At 43.3% G+C, this 16,186-nt stretch overlaps 1 protein-coding gene across 3 annotated transcripts in view; it reads left to right on the top strand.

Moving 5' to 3' along the window:
* Nucleotides 1-16,186, top strand: part of gphnb (gephyrin b) — a 72,454-nt gene that overhangs the window by 40,680 nt on the left and 15,588 nt on the right. For 2 of the 3 annotated variants that reach the window (XM_084699716.1, XM_084699715.1), the window contains exons 9-10: nt 10,402-10,443; nt 14,708-14,782. The exons of the other annotated variant lie outside the window; for it this stretch is intronic. In XM_084699716.1, coding sequence (XP_084555842.1) covers nt 10,402-10,443; nt 14,708-14,782 — 117 coding nt within the window. The remainder of the gene's footprint in view (nt 1-10,401; nt 10,444-14,707; nt 14,783-16,186) is intronic. 3 annotated transcript variants of the gene reach the window in all.

Raw genomic sequence — 16,186 nt, 5'->3', positions numbered from 1 at the left:
TGCAATGTTCTAGCCAGTGTAGGTGGCCTGCCTGAGTCTCTCTGTTAAGCCCAATTTATACTTAGGTCGCAGACACTTTTGAAAAGGTCGCCGACAGAAATGGCGTCACGGTCGACACTTTAAATTGTCGCTTGAAAATGTCGCTTACCAGGAGAAATTTCTACTGGCGCTGATGTCGTCACATAGTGTTGCGCAGTGTGTTTGGCTAGATAGGCCGCGTTCACACTTGACATCTTTTTTTAGAAAAAAGCGCTGCCTTCAGCGCCTTTTTACATGCAACCCTATGTGAAAACGAAAAAGGCGGACGCCTTTTTAAAAAAGCGGCCGCCTTTTAAAAACTTCTAAAAAAGCGCTGAGCCCAACGCCTTTTTGAGTTCAATATTCTCAACTTTTCAGAAAAAAGCTGGATGACGTCAAGCGCCTTTTTGACAGCTGACCAATCAGGACGTGGAGAGTAGGTACGAGTGTACCTTCCCTAGTAACCTACCTTAGTTACCAGGCTATGGCTATGGCTATGGCCCACAGCTAAAGCAATAATGGCATTTTATCGGCCAGAGTAGCTAGCTGTCGATAAGTAGCCAACGGAAAATAACGGATAATAATGTATCGCTAGACTATATGATTCCTGTTCAGGTTACAAAATTCTCTTTAGAAAAAGGCGCTTGACGTCACCCAGCGCTTTTCTGAAAAGGCGTTCAAAAGGCGCTCAAAAGGCGCTGAAGGCAGCGCTTAAAAAAAAAGTGTGAACGCGGCCTCAGAAGGCAAGCGTCGTCGACTTCATTGTTTTGAATTTTCAATGAACGCTCAACAGCTGTTTATGATGGAAGGAATAAAGGAGAGATTGGCGGAGCAAGTTAGAACAAATCCACACCTTTATACTGCCTCTCAAAATTAGCTACAGCCATTTTCTCCGATCGATCACGTAGGCTACAAAGCATAAACAATGTAACCATAGCTATAGCTTTTTTTTGGTCTGTGACCATTTCAAAAGTGTCAGCGACATAAGTATAAATTAGGCTTTACGGTGCCTGTCCACTGCAGCAACGCGACAACATGCTTTCCATTCATTTGGTGCATGGGGGAGCGATGCAACGCGATTTAAGCGATTCGAGTTGAGATTTTCTCAACTTTATGCAAATGAGGAGCGATTTTTGCTAGCAATAGCCAATCAGAGTGTTTTCTTGTTTCTCGTAACGTAGCAACCATTTCTAGCTTTCAGTTTCAAGATGAAGGAGAAACTAATCGCTTGTGTGGCTGCATATACAGTCCTGTACGATACGTCAAAGAACTTAAAGTCCATATGGCAGGTTAATTTTTCCAACAAATTTGTGCTATTTGCTTGTTGGTAATAAACATTTAAACTGTTATCTATGATGTTGTTGGGTTTCACAAAATACAATATAATACAAAAAAGTAGCTGCTTTTTGCAATGATGTTTCTTTCTTCCCCCATCTTGGGGGATTTTACAGGTGGGACTGGCAAGTTAGCCTATAGCTAGCCCATAGCTAGCATGACATCTAGATAGAGCTACATTTACTGGTAGTTAAAGTTTACTTATTTGAACTATAACGACATGATTGTCCGGGACAAGTGATATTGTAGGGCAAGTGGAAGAGAATGTACTTGCCCCACTGGACAAGTTTAAACTCAAACAAAATAAAATAGCATGTTACTTGCACTGGCCAGCTTGCACTGAGGATAGCCTACCGAAGTTGAGTTAGCCAATGTTGTTAGCGTTTCATTCTGCAGAAATTGTGTAAATGTTTAATGTAACAAGTACAGTTTTTTATAACACCTCAATTGTTATCATTTCTATAATATTACAGCTGATCGTTGGTCAAAGGCACAATCTTTACCCGGATGTGACTTTTGTGCATGGAAAAGTGAAACGTAAATGTAGGCTAGTGTAGTGCCTCAAAAAGTAATGTCAGGCCCTGAATGATCACTAGATATAAAGAAAACGTTGACTTCCACTCTGTGCTATTCACTGACAGTAAAAATAAATTGTATATGTGCACTGTTGTTCCTAGACGACCTCCAGAGGTCGTTGCTGCGTTGCTAAATGATAGCAACTCACCAGGAGGATACTTCATCAACCCTCCACTCATTCTCCTCGGTACAATGAACAATCCATTTATTTGGCTTTGACGGCCGGCTGCTCATATACATTAGTGGTTCTTGCCACCTCTTCTTCATCCCGGTCAGTCGCCATAGTTCTAGTACTAAACTGAGGCTACTCTCCTCCATGACTCCCCAACGTGACGTCATCGTCGAATTGCGCTAATATGCTAATGCTAACACAAAAAATGACAAAAACTGGTCTTAAACACAATTTTGAGACACCATTTGGAGATTTATTGAATATTATACATATCTTGAGTGCTTTATGTACCCATTAATCAACAGTGGTGGTTAACCTGCCATATGGCCTTTAAATTATTTGGATAGATATTTTTATTTGTACAGAGACATTAACAAAAAGAATGAGGCCTGGCGCAGGGTTTCCTAGCTAGCCTGGTTGGGACTCCCTTGTCATATCGTCAGATTAGCAGAGAATTGGAGTAATACAATAAAACGTTTTTACATGTTTTGAGTTGTAGAGTTGTATTTTGATTGATATTGTGAGTACGTAAACTCAAGTCTGCACACTTTGCCATGACGTTATACCAACTTCAACAGTGACTTTAAAGAACTACAACTCTGCTTTAATCTGTCTGACACGCCCCCTAGCGTGGTGCACTGTGGGAAGGCGAGCGATGGCAAGCGATTTACGTCGCTGCAGTGGACACGCACCGTACTCCAACACTTTGAAACACTTAGGGGGGCCACTGATGGACATAGGTCCCCCAAATCTTCTATTTAACATGAGATCCGACACAATAACTTTCACAGAATTCTTTCTTTCATGTTTCTTTCTTTCTGGTCTTCTGTCATTATTATCATTTCTGTTCTGGGTGGACAAGGCCAACGGCTTCACTATGTCAGCCCAGATCTGTAGTGATCTCCTGGTGTTCTAGCCCCCATCCTTTCCTGGGGGATCTGGTCAGCAGTAGAGAGCCCACCTGGAGCTTCTGTGCTGCCTCCTGGCTGGGTCTCTCCACCTCCCCACACTAAGGCCTTCTGTTAATGACCCCCTTTCAGTTGCAGCTCCGCTGTCAGGAGCTCTTCTCACATCCCAACGACATGAGTCAGCATTTGTGTGTGTGTGGTGAATGTGAGTGTAAGTGGGGGTGCACACGTGTGCCAATGCTGCACTGGATAAAGTTCAACTCTTAGTTGTGTGTATTTTGGGATAGCTCGTACTAGACTGCCCAGAATCCCCTGAAAGCGCATGGCTTGGAACCGACTATGTACATATGGACGTTTCTGGAACTAAGGCATTGTCACGTTGTTTCATGATGTGTTTCAGTGACACCTCTGGTTGCGTCGGCTTGGTGGGTGGTCTCTGCTGGGGGTTTCTCCCCAGGACCCTGGTAGTTGTTTTGGTGGATTGGTGTGGAGGACTTTTTAATCCTGTCAAATCTGGAGAGAATGCATACAGCTAGCCCAGACACCCTGTCTCCCATAAAACGCACACAAGGAAACGCTCTGTCCCATTGCCAAGCCCGGACACACGCAGTACACAGACACACACCACACACGACCAGACACCGAAGCGTACATGAAATCCTCCAATTCTGTATGTGTTCCTCATATTACATGTTCTCGCAGGTATCAGACCAGCCATTTGATGCACTGATGAAAATTCTGTCTTTTTGTTTGACACACACACAAAGATTGCCAAACATCCCAAAATTTGTTTTGTACTGATGTGTGAAGTATTTCTGTATTTATGCACAAGGTGTGATTTCGACACTATGGTGAGCATAGTGTGCGCACATGTCTGTTGAAGCAAACACACACATACACACAAAGGCTTAAACTAAGATTCTAGTGTAGTTGTACCTTTCACGGTTGTGAGCATGTAGTTCAGTTATATAATGGTGGGTTTGGATTAATGAAGCATATAAAGGGAAGTTGGGGTGGGTTTTGACTCAATGAGGTGTGTGTGTGTCTGTATGCTATGGTTCAGTGTCTCTATCTCTGTTTTTCTCTAAGATGTCCATCTATAGACAGCACAGGACTCAAGGGAAGTTGGAAGACAAAAAAATAACAAATAACAGACATATAGCCATTTGTCTTTATTATACAAAAACAAATATTTTGAAACTCACCTCTAAACCTAAGCTCTGTTGAAAAATGCCACACACAATCATGGTAACAATTTGTGACTTTTGGTGCCTTATTTTACCTTAGCTGATTGAACAGCACTTAGCACAGCTAACGCTAGATGTTTTTAAACGTGTCATAGAAATAAACTTGTCTCGTTAAAGATGTGCACAATGTGGTAACATGACCTTTACTCATCACATTACTACATTTCATAACTGTAGCTCGGTCACAATCTGACTGAAATAGAACCAACAGTATTTCTGTAATCACATATATATATATATACATTTTATTTTGTAGGTAGAATGTGCAAAGACGATAAGGTTTCTTGTTTTTACCCAATGTCCTATGTATTACTTTGTGTGGTTAAGCTAAGCTTTGTATTGCCTGTTGCCCATGGCTGGCTAGGACAGGGAAGGCTGGCTGACTTAATAGTCTCCCAATAGCTTTTTGATAAATGGCTGAAGGTGTGGCGCTGCAGCCAAGGCCAAGGCTTATGGAAATGACTTCCTCGTCCTCTGGAATATGTATAGGGATTCATTCTGGAAGGACTTTCAAAAAACACATCTGTTTGACCTCTCTCTGTCTAGTCACACTGTTGGAGGAATTCGGTCCATGTCTGAAGCCATGCACGTACAAACACATACATACAGACACACAACATGCACTTTGGACATAATATATAAAATGTATCTGAGTGCATACGATGACTGATGAATCCCTGGCTATGTAGTATCAGTAGGGCCTGCCTCAGTATAGAAGCAGCCAGCCATAATATGAGCTAGATTGATCCCATAACCCTTGTGCATCTGCCGCGGTCACTGCCACAGTAGATGTGGCTTCTTTGTACAGTGGATATATGACTCTCCAGTAGTGCGTGAAGACATATGAAGGGTTCAGGGTGACTGGTCTCCCCAGTCCATCTTTGTCTGCTGTGTGTGTGTGCGTGTGTGGTGAGTGTATAAAGCAGGATGTCCAGTGGGGCGACAGCTGTAATGTCCTTTGGGCTCGGGGGCTGTGTTGGTTAAGGCTGCCAAGCAGGGCCTCATTCAGGATTTGTGTATGTGTGTTTTGGATGAGCCTCAGAGGACCTGTCCCTGCTCTGCTCCAACCTCCTCTGGCACACTCGGAGACTGTCACCAGAGACGGGGAGGGATGGGGGGGACAAGGACAAAGTGTGTACGTGTAGATATGTGTGTGTGTGTGTGTTCACAGCCAACAAGTGAGGCAGTGGTAAAATAAAGATGGGCTATGTGGCAGCCTCACATAGTAGAGGCTTATGACTTAAACTTCCTCTTTGTTTTCCCGTTCTTTAGATATTGTTAAGCATTTACTCAGATTGCATTTCATCAATGCATAAATCAAGGTTAAAAACCAGCCACATTAACAATGGAAGCTGTTTTTTGTGGTTTTGGGATACAGCCTTAGTTCTACTGATGGAGTTCTACTATGCTTAAGCCAAGTCTGTGACTTCAAACTTTGTGACAACATTTGAAGAAGACCCTTTCCTGTTTTGGCTCGGTTGTGCTCCTATACACAAAGCGAAATCCATAAGAAAAGTTTATCCAACTCCATGTTATTTCCTGTAAAGAGACTGAGGGGGTGTGTTGCCTAAAGGAGCTGAAGCTCCGCCCCCTCGAATGTATTGAATTTGTCAACAACAGAAACACTAGCTAAATCAATTCCAAATATCAGAACAGCTATACCTGCAGTCTCTGAGTGTTTTATATGTTAATTACTTTGTCTTTGCATCATACCAGCTGAGTAACAAAATGCAACCGTTTGTGATCTGAAGTAGATCGGTCGCTGTGACGTAGACCGGTCGGGTTTTGGCTCCGCCTATACAAAACCTGAGCTGAAAACGGAAGATAAACTGTTCAACGGTCTTACTCCACATTTCAGTGCGACAAAGTTTTTGCGCTTTGCACATGCTTCCAAGGACTCATTTCACACGTATATAATGTACTGAGAAGCAAATCATGGAATTTGCTTTACAGGATCTTTAAGTATTTAAGCTAATTCGCACATCAATTGGTCGATTTAAAGAGGTTTGCACCAACTATTGGCCAATTCCTGCCTGTTATTCTCTCTGCAAACAAGCGCAGCACTGTTTTGTTTGGCATCAAACGGTTTCTTGACAGTAGCAGCAAATGACAGCTGAGTGGAAAAAATACACAAACTTAAGTGCAAATTTACAGAAGAAGATAAAAAAAAAAATTATACATGTCTATATGTACAGTATGTTATACTAACTGAGTGTCTTTTTCACTGTATTGAAGTTTGCATTCATAGGAACACTGTTTTGCACCCTATTAATCCACCCCGCCTCCCGCTAAAAATAAGGTTTCCTCTTTTGGAAAACCAGAATATGTGCGTTGCTGAGAGCAAGCATACCTAATACATATATATGTGAGATAACAATGGTGCGCGTCGGGGTGTTTTTCAGTGTATTTCTGTGTCTGGGTTTGTGTGTTCCTGTGTATGCCTCTGCTCCTGCTCCTTGTCAGGTTGCAGGACATGGAGGCTTGCAATGTGCAGGGCTGGCCTTGTTTTACAGTGGGTGTCATCATTTCCAATGGGTTTATTCTCTTGTAGTAGAGATAGATATGGGCTTCCATATGCCTGTGTGTCTGTCTGTGTGAGTGTGTGTCTATACTTGTGTGTGTGTGTGTATCTGTGCATGTGTGTTTGTCTGTGCGTGCCTCCACTGCAAGGCAGCAGCACTGGTTGTGAGTGTGTGATAGTCCTTCACCAACTCAGGAAGGCTCGTAAAAGTGACTCCTCCTCCTGCTGCTGGAGGTGTGGACGATTTATGAGATGCACTGAGAGGAGGGGGGAGGAGAGAGAGGAAGAAGGGAGGGAGAGAGAGAGGAGGGTGGAGGAGAGAGATGTAGGGGGTAGGGAGAGATAGAAAGGAGGGGGAGGAGAGAAAGGTAGAACGGAGGGGAAAAGAGAGAAAGGGAGAGAGAGAAAGACAGAGAGAAAAAGTGAGAGAGAGGCTTTTGAGAATGTGGGAGAGTGAAGCAGGGAGCAATGCGGAGGGAGGTGAGGCAGAGGGAAGTGAGTGAGAAGGAATGGAGATGAGAAAACGGAAGATGTGAAGATAGAGGATGGAAAAGAGGAAGAGTGTGAGAGAGAGAGAGAGAGAGAGAGAGAGAGAGAGAGAGAGAGAGAGAAGGAAGGAAGGAAGGAAGGAAGGAAGGAAGGAAGGAAGGAAGGAAGGAAGGAAGGAAGGAAGGGGAGGTTTATCAGAATGGGGTGGTAACTGCATGCAGGGCTTCAGTAGAGATGTTGCACTGTCCGTGCGTCTGTCTCCCTCTCTGTGTCAGTGCAGTAGTTCTCCTGACTGTGTCCCAGCTACAGGATGGATTCTGCTCCCCCTGCTCACTGTTGCTCCAATCAGTACCGAAAGGGAGAGACTGAGAGAGAGACATTGAAGGAAGGATGGAGAGAGAGAGAAAAGGACAGGGGATGAACATCAGCTCCTGGACACTGTGCTAACATGCAGACACGTGGGAGCTGTGCCTTCACACACACACACACCCATGCACACTCACATGCATGCACACTCACAGTTCCCATCCATGCGTGCATGATTTAGCACAGCCCAGTACCGTATGTGCAAATGTACCCTCCTCCTCCTTATTCTTTCTCTCTCTCTCTTCTTTTTTTCCTCTCTGTTGCTCAGTGCTGTCCCTCTTACTCGCTTGCTTTTGTGCACACTCTGTCTGTTGCGCTCCCTCTCTTTGTATCTCTCTCTTTCTCTCCCTCGCTTTCCGCCCGCTCTGTCGCTCACACATTCTCGTTCACCAAGTGTGTGTGTCGGTGTGTGTGTTTGTGTGTGCTCGTGTGCATGTGTTAGGAAGCTCATTCTGTTCAGACTCCAGACCGAGGATGGTAAGTAATGTCTTTCCTCCTGCATTCTGAGAATGTTCTTTACTATGTTGAATTGTACATTGTAAACATGCATTGTACATGTATGTTTACATTTACAGTATCCATCTGTTGTTGGTGAGTGTTTTTGTTTTTGGTGTGTGGCTGTGTTTTGTGTGGTGTGTTTGTGTGGTGTGTGTAGAGAGGGTGGTCATGTTTTGTATTTGTGGTGTGTGGTGCAGGGGTATGTATAGTGCGTGTGTGTATGTGTATCACCTTATCGTGATAAGGATTAAGGCTAGCCTGAAGGAGTGAGGGGAGTGTGTGTGTGTGTTTGTGTGTGGGGAGGGAGGGGGGGTTTGACTGCGGGGCTGGGGGTGAGGAGGAGGAGGGTGTCCGAGACTCACGTGCTCTGTGGTGGTCATACCTCTGCAGTGTGGGAGACAGAGGATTTTTTTAAAGGCAGGAAAGAGAATGGAGGACAGGCAGCCAATATGGCAGCCTCACCGGGATTTACAGTCCCTCCAGCTGTTGCTGCTTCCCCAACCACCCATTCATTCAGCCGGTCAGTTAGCCACCACTTTATAATCAGTTAGTTAACCCACCAGCCAGCTAGTGTCACTTCAGAGGACCTCCATATATTTCAGCTGTGTGCCAGACTCCTGAGCTGGAGGGGGTGGTGTAGACCTTTCTGTCACACCCCAGGTTTCCAGGTTTCACCTCCGTGTAGCAGACTGTGTCAAGGAATGTTTCATGGTTATATGGTTGAGTGTGAATCTTGAAATGTTTACTCATAACTCATGCTGCTTCTCCGACTCGTATAGGGGTGCAGCAGCTAGAGAATGGTACTTATTGGACTGTGTGATTGCTCTCCGGTCTCCTGATTGGATAATGGGATGAAAGCAGCTTTGATCAGTGGAAGAGCTGCCCTTTGACCCTCCCCTCCTCCATCTGTTTGGCTGTGGTTCCAAGTAGTCCATTTGGGTCAGATCACATGATATAAAAATGGCTCAGACATGGGCACAGTGTCCACACTTGACTTTTACAAGTGTGTGTGTGTGTGTGTCTAGTTTTGTGTGTATGTGCACGCATTTGTGAAATAATTCGAAAGGGAGAGAGAGACAGAGGGACAGAAAGAAGATGGAGAATGGTGGAGAGAGAGAAAGTAAGAAAATAAGACTGCAGCTCCAGAGAGTCACCCAGCGGCAGGACCCACAGTAGAGCGCGTCCAAGACACTCTATTGTCGCCCACGTCGTTGTGTTCCACAGCTCGTTACAGCAGTAAGACAGCCGACACCACCCCTCTATGGGGCGGCCGGAGCCCTGGGGGGGTCTGCAGGGATCTGTAGCCAGCATGGTACTAGAGACTGACAGGTTCTGGTCATGTGACCGTCAATTGACTGGAACAGACCCAGGTGTGGGATGCCAGGATTGGCATGAACCACCTGTGTGAGAGTAGAATCTGATCACATGATCTGGATGGTAAGATGCTCTCTGGCCTGTTCGTTTGCAGACTGTGGGCTAGTGTACTGTGGTGAGGATTAAAAGTCTGTATCAGTCCACATTTGTTATCATGACATATAGTACTTTACTAAATTCAATTGTAAATTTAGTTTGAAGAATATGAGATTTGTGTTGCCTTTGGGTTATTTGAAATGAACATTGATTTAAAATAAAAATTGAACTGTAATTTATACATTGTACACAGCTACTTTCTTTGGTGTGTATACCCAAGACTCTGTTATTTAAGGCACAGATGAATTTGAATTTAGCTATCTGCATATCTGCTACAAATGAGACATTCTGTAGGCTACGTATTTAAATGTTTTTAACAGACATAATTGTGGTTGTCAGCTACTGTATTTCAATTTACTTGGGGTATTTGTGTAAAGACTAAAACCTTCCTAAGGCACACACATGCACACACACACACACAATTACACATACTCAGTCAGGCTGACTAGAATCTAAGAAACATTCGTCAACAATTATATAATCTCCTTGTCTGTCCCAAGATTTCCAGTGAACCACGGTCTCCATTGTCTTCCCCGAGTCCCAGCTTAACCCTATGCCCTGCTCCTACTCTTGGCAGTTTTCTATGTGTGTGTGTGTGTGTGTGTGCCCTCTGGTTGTCTTGATGCCTCTGGGACAGATGGACAGACAAGCAGACTGCCTACAGAAGTCTGGACTGCCAGGAGGCACTGTCTGTCTGTCTCTGTGTTCCTGCGCTCAGCCTGGCTTCAGCTCTGTTAACTCTCTTTTCTTTCCTCTTCTCCTCTCCTCTGCTCCCTCCCCTTCCCTTCCTGTGGCACCCAGGCGCGACTCCCTTCCTGTTCATCCACCCTAAGCATTGCTGAGGTACTCCTGCATGCCTACAGACACATCCTGGCCCAGGCCATGCCGCTGTCATGGCGTCAGCTACCAGGGTTCTCACCCCCCCCCCCCCGTCTGGTCACCTCACTGCCTGGCATGCTTCCTCAGCCATCCCTAAACCCTTCCGTCTCTGTGTCTTGCATGCTGCCCTGCTAACTGACCAGAGAGTGCCGACAGTCCTCCTGATGACTACAAAACCCACAATCCTTTGTTTACATTTTTTCTTTGGTTTAAATAAGAAAATGTACACACTTATAGAAAATCTTTAGAATGTTTAAGATAGTTGAGTGTTGAATGCTCCTGTGATTGTTTTTATTTGACACTCTTTCACACATAGGCTACCTTGTCTGATCAATGATAATCCACATGCATCTAACACACTGGTTACCCACAGTTTTTTGCTCGTAAACATTGCCCACCCCTGTGCCCGGGTCCCGGGTAACAGGGGTACTTCTCAGTCTTACCAGCATCTCTTCGTAGAAGTATTCTACTGCTTGGTAACTGTCCTCTTTTGTACTGGGTAGCCTACACTGCCCTGGGCTTTAATGTCTTCATCCTGTCTAAGACAAAGACATGAGTCCCAGCAAGGGCATGTGGTTGAGCTCTGACAGATTTCCGATAGGCTATTTGAATCCATTGATTAACTGTAATTGGTAGGGAATGAAGTTGGGGGTTGAGTCAGGGAGGAAATGACATACAGTACATCTTCAAGGTGGAAGATTGTAGCGGCATGAAACTCACCTCCCAAACCAAAGATGAGATATTTTGTGAAGAGAGAAAAGAGTAACACTTTAATATTAAAACATGCTCTCTCAGGACTCAACACTTTATATGTGCACACAATTAAGCATTTGTAAAGTATTAAGTCAGTTCAAAATGTATACAAGTGAAATACATTATGAAACATTCCTAAGCGATAAACACTATTTGATGGATGGACGGTTACCAATTACTTTTTCATTTGTTAATAGGTTAATTTAATAGTTATTTGAAAACGGATTTTTTGACATCATACATTGTTTACTAAAGGAAATATTTTAATGGTTACAAACCAGTAGAATATAAGTAATTTTGAATCCCAAGTATTTACATACCATTAATTGTGCATAAATTACCGTATTTCGTCGATTAAACGCCACAGCGTTTATTACACAATGTTCCTTTTTGGTGCAGCGCTTATTCGAGGGCGGCTTTTATTCGAGGGCAGCGTTTATTCGAGGGCGGCGTTTAATAAGTGAGAGAGATTTTTTGAGTTGTAGCTGCAGTTTGGCCATAGACAAACAAAGAATAGACAAAGAGTCAAACACAAATCCTAGTGTAAAATTAAAGCTGCACGTTTAGTCGGGAGTACAAGTATAGGCTGGCATTGTGACAAATGAATCACGGAGCCTGTCGTGTCATTTGTATTAGGGTTAGCAGAATGCCAAAACGTTCTTACACTTAAGGTTTCAAACAGAAAGCTTTGCAGAAAGCACTCAACAGCAGCAACAGATCTGTAGCACGCAAACTTGGGGTTGCTGAAAGGCGAATAGATAGACTGTTTTATTTAAATTAAATAACCTGTTTCGGATTTTTTGGGTGCAGCGTTAAATCGAGGGCGGCGTTTATTCGAGGGCGGCGTTAAATCGAAGAAATACAGTAATGAACAAAGTATTTACATTTGCTGAATGTATACAACATTTATATTTAGATACACTTGCGTTGAATAGAAGTTAACCGTTTTATAAACACTTAGTGATAATGTAATTAATGCTTTCTTTAAAGCTAGTTGTAAAGCTTTTACTAATTGCTAGTTCAGACTTTTGTGATCCAATTCAAAGTGAGGACAATATATGCCTCATATTATATGTATAGAAATCCATTGTGTTATAACTCATATGTCGCATATAAAGCTCATCCTCTGTTACCTCAAATTCACCATTGCATTTACTATACCACTAATGTCTCCCATGGTATATCTTTTTTGTTAGATCTTTTTCTGCAGGAATCTGCTGGTATTTGATCTTATAAACAAGAAGTAAACCCCTGCAATCAGCATAGGACAGAGAGAGCTTTGTTCCGGAATAAGTTTGATTGTGTTATTTTCATGACCAAGCTCCAAACACTAATACTTGAATGGCGTCATGGATACTAAGAGGAGAGGGGGGGCATTGCCAGCATTTGTAAATGTAAAGTTGTTGCAAGCTCATTGGATGTAAATGGTTTGTTGGCTACTTGGCCACTTATTAAAGACCCTAAGCAATATACAGTAAGCAAGCTAACATTATTGTTTAGCTATTGTTATAGCTAACTGTAGTCATTTATGCACATTAAGTCAGTGGTGGAAATAAAGTTTGAAACCTGCGGTTTGAAACCACAGGTGTAATATCTTTCCCTTTTCATGATTGTTTTAACTGGTCCCATGTGAAAACAAGCCAGTCTATGGTTACATATAAGCATCCAATTACCTAAATTTGAGTCCAATCACAATCTTCTTAACTATAGAGGGTACAATTTATGGGGAAATTGTGAGGTGTGCTTGCATCAGTTGCAGATGGGTGCTTTTTTTTTTACTGAAATTGTACAAGTAATATTTTGGTAATTTAAACAAGTAGGCTTTTATCCCTCTGTTGTGTCTGTTTCCTGTGAGCAAGGAATTTGGGGCCTGCATGTGAGGTACTTTGTGAATTGAAAATGTTGGCATGGCCAGTAATAGATTTATTAACCATTAACCCTAATTTACTACTGGGTTGGAACCTTTGAATCTTATGGATGAAGTATTGTAAAGTATGGTACAAGTCCTGAATACAGAATTAAATCAAGTTATCAAAATGAATATGAATGAATGAATCTAAATAGTGAATGAATGAATCTAAATAGATTTCTAATATTTTAATAATAATATTGATGTTTTAGAAATTATATATTTAGAAATGTCATCATGTGTAGTTATTATGAAATGTTACTGAGATAGGGTGAGTTAATATTGACAATATAAACCGTAAAATGAGTTTGAGAGTCATATTAAGACGTATTTCAAGATACAAAGCATATATTGGCATTATTATTTTAATAATTAATTAGTAAGTCCTCATTTTAAGGTTTGAATATGGAAAGAGTAATTTCCAAATTCAAATGGATCTACATAATAGCATTGGACCCATGTTTCACAACTTTAGACAGATGCACACCCTAACACACTCACCCTCCTTAACTCCTTTACTTATCTCCCCCTATGCTCTTTAGTCTAAACTGTGCTACGTGGAAACATTCCATTAACATACTTTCTCATCCATGTTTGTTTCTTTATTGTGGTGGGTGTTTTCCAGTCAGCTTGATTTTCTTTTCCAAGTTTTTTTTTCTTTTTTTTTACTGATAATGTATGTCAGGTTTAGTTCTGGATTGAATCTTAGTTGTGGGTGTGTGTGTGTGGGTGTATGTCTTAAGTGGGGACGCACCGAATCCAGGATTTGGTTTCGTATTTGTCCGAATCCGAACGCCGTCAAAAAGCCGAATATTTGGCCTCTAACCTTAGAATAATTTTTCACCGATTCCGAACCCTTGCACTACACGCTGGACTGTTCAATGCAGTAGGCTGAGAAAGTGAAAATGGAACCCGTGAGCAGTAAAAGTGTTGTTTGGCAGTACTTTCAGTCAAAAGAAGGCGATTCAAGTCGAGCTACATGTTCAATTTGCAATGCCGATTTGTCTTGTGATGGCAAGGACCCTAAACAATACACAACATATCCGCGTATGAAACATCCGAAAGAAATTCAAGAACTCTAAAAGGCTAATATTTTGGATATTGATTGGATCTTGAGATAGGCATATGGTATTTGCCAAAATAGTTTTTCCCACTTGTTTTCCTGGCATAACGTTGCCTATTGATTTTTTTTTAAGAGTAAAAAAGAAAAAAACAATGCTGTGGACGTTTTTTAACTTCATTAATGTGTTTACTTTGTTAATGGACTGAGGATGGGAGTAGGATTCGGTATTCGGCTTCGGATTAGGCCGAATCTTAACCTGTGGATTCGGTATTCGGCCAAACCCCAAAAATCTGGATTTGGTGCATCCCTAGTCTTAATAGTCGCTTTGATATCTGTGTGTGTGCACATGTGTCAAATGTACCTTGTACGCTGTTCTGTAGTCTTGTTCTATGAAGACTGTGGGGTGTGTAGTTGCATGCATTCTGTGTGTTTGCTGTGTGATATGAGATGTGTGTGTGTGTGTGTGGTGTGAAGGTGAGTGACTATCCTGTGGCTTCCTTCAGGCCTCACGGAGAGAATTCAGGGCTCACCTGGATGAGGTCATCACGCTCAAGTCAAGGTACTCTACCTTGGACCAGGTAAAGCCCCTAACCTTCTAAACCCTCTACCGGCATGCTGGCCACGCCACAACACCCACATAGCACCAGGGACATACCAGAGCATCTACAGGCAGGCAGGCATCTAGGCCAGGCCAAGGGCTCACTATCTCAGCCTGCTTTCTGTAGCTTCCCTGCTGTAGCATTGGAGCAAACTCCACTTTCCAACAGGGAGAGACAGAGAGAGCAGAGTAATAGGAGGAGCATGATGGTAGCTGTTAGCATCATGCCAGCTTACATGTATGAGAGCAGCACTCACTTGTACGTGTCAGTGTTATAATTTCAAGATGGCTAAGAGTTTCATGTTTTATGTCTCTAAAATGCAGCAAGGGTAGCACAGAGGTACTGCATCACACTTGGCAAAGATCTTGACTTATTCTCCTAGAATGAACAGCCCTAAAGCACAGCTCCAATGTGGAGCTGGCAATAAAGATCAGTCTGTCCCTCCACATGCATCTCTCCAGTTATCAGCCTCTCTCATCCATCTCCCATCGAGTCATGTGATGTGTGTGTGTGTGTGTGTGTGTTGGGAAGGCGGGCTTTTTTTTTGTGTACACTGTGCTTGCATTCCTGTCTTTGTGTCTGTGTATGTATATATTTGTGTGTGTGTATGTTTGTGTGTGTGTGTGAATATATGAGAACGTGTGTGCATGTCTGTATGCATGAAAGAGTGTGTCTGTGCTCCAGAAAGACTCAGATATAATCTAGCTGGGTGAACAGCTGAAGGTTAGCCCTGGAGTACTTCTCCTCTCTGGAGCCTGAGTGGAACAGAGGCCAACGCAGAAGCATCACTCTTTCCTTCTCTCCCTCTCCTCCCTTCCCCCCCCCCTTTACTCTCCCTTTCTCCCCCCTTCACTCTCTCCTCCCCCCCTTCACTGTCTCTTTCTCCCCCATTCACTCTCTCCTTCTCCCCGTCCCTTCACTCTCTTTCCTTCTCCTCCCCTTCACTCTCCTTCAACCCCCATTTACTCTCTTTTTCTCTCCCCCCTTTGTCTCTCTCCTCTTAGCCTCCCAAGGGAGATGTGAGGCTTTGCTTTGGAGTGCCACAGTGGCATTTTGTCCCATCCTCTACCACTCTGTCACTATCACCCGTTGTTTTCGTCCTGTCCTTTATCACTCTGGCCCAAGGGGCAGGGCGGTCGTAGCAGGTTTGAACCCCCCCCCCCCCCGCCGCCGCCCCTCCAGGCTGCCAGAGGCCTCTGCACTAATATCTCTCTTTGCATAATATTGTCTGACACCTCCTTTGTTTTCTGCTGAGCTCAGCACAGAAACAGTCGCATCCCATCATTCTCGCAAGCACCTACTTTAGCTTGTTCGCTATTGGTCCATTGATTTCCCCATCTCCGGGGACTGTGTGCTCACGGACGGATGTGTGTTGTCCGAGAC

Source organism: Hypomesus nipponensis, chromosome 6 (assembly GCF_054491055.1).
Source record: "Hypomesus nipponensis isolate SF chromosome 6, ASM5449105v1, whole genome shotgun sequence".
NCBI classification, from domain to species: domain Eukaryota; kingdom Metazoa; phylum Chordata; class Actinopteri; order Osmeriformes; family Osmeridae; genus Hypomesus; species Hypomesus nipponensis.
Note: the sequence above shows the minus strand (reverse complement) of the source record. Positions and strands in the feature narration are given on the sequence as shown.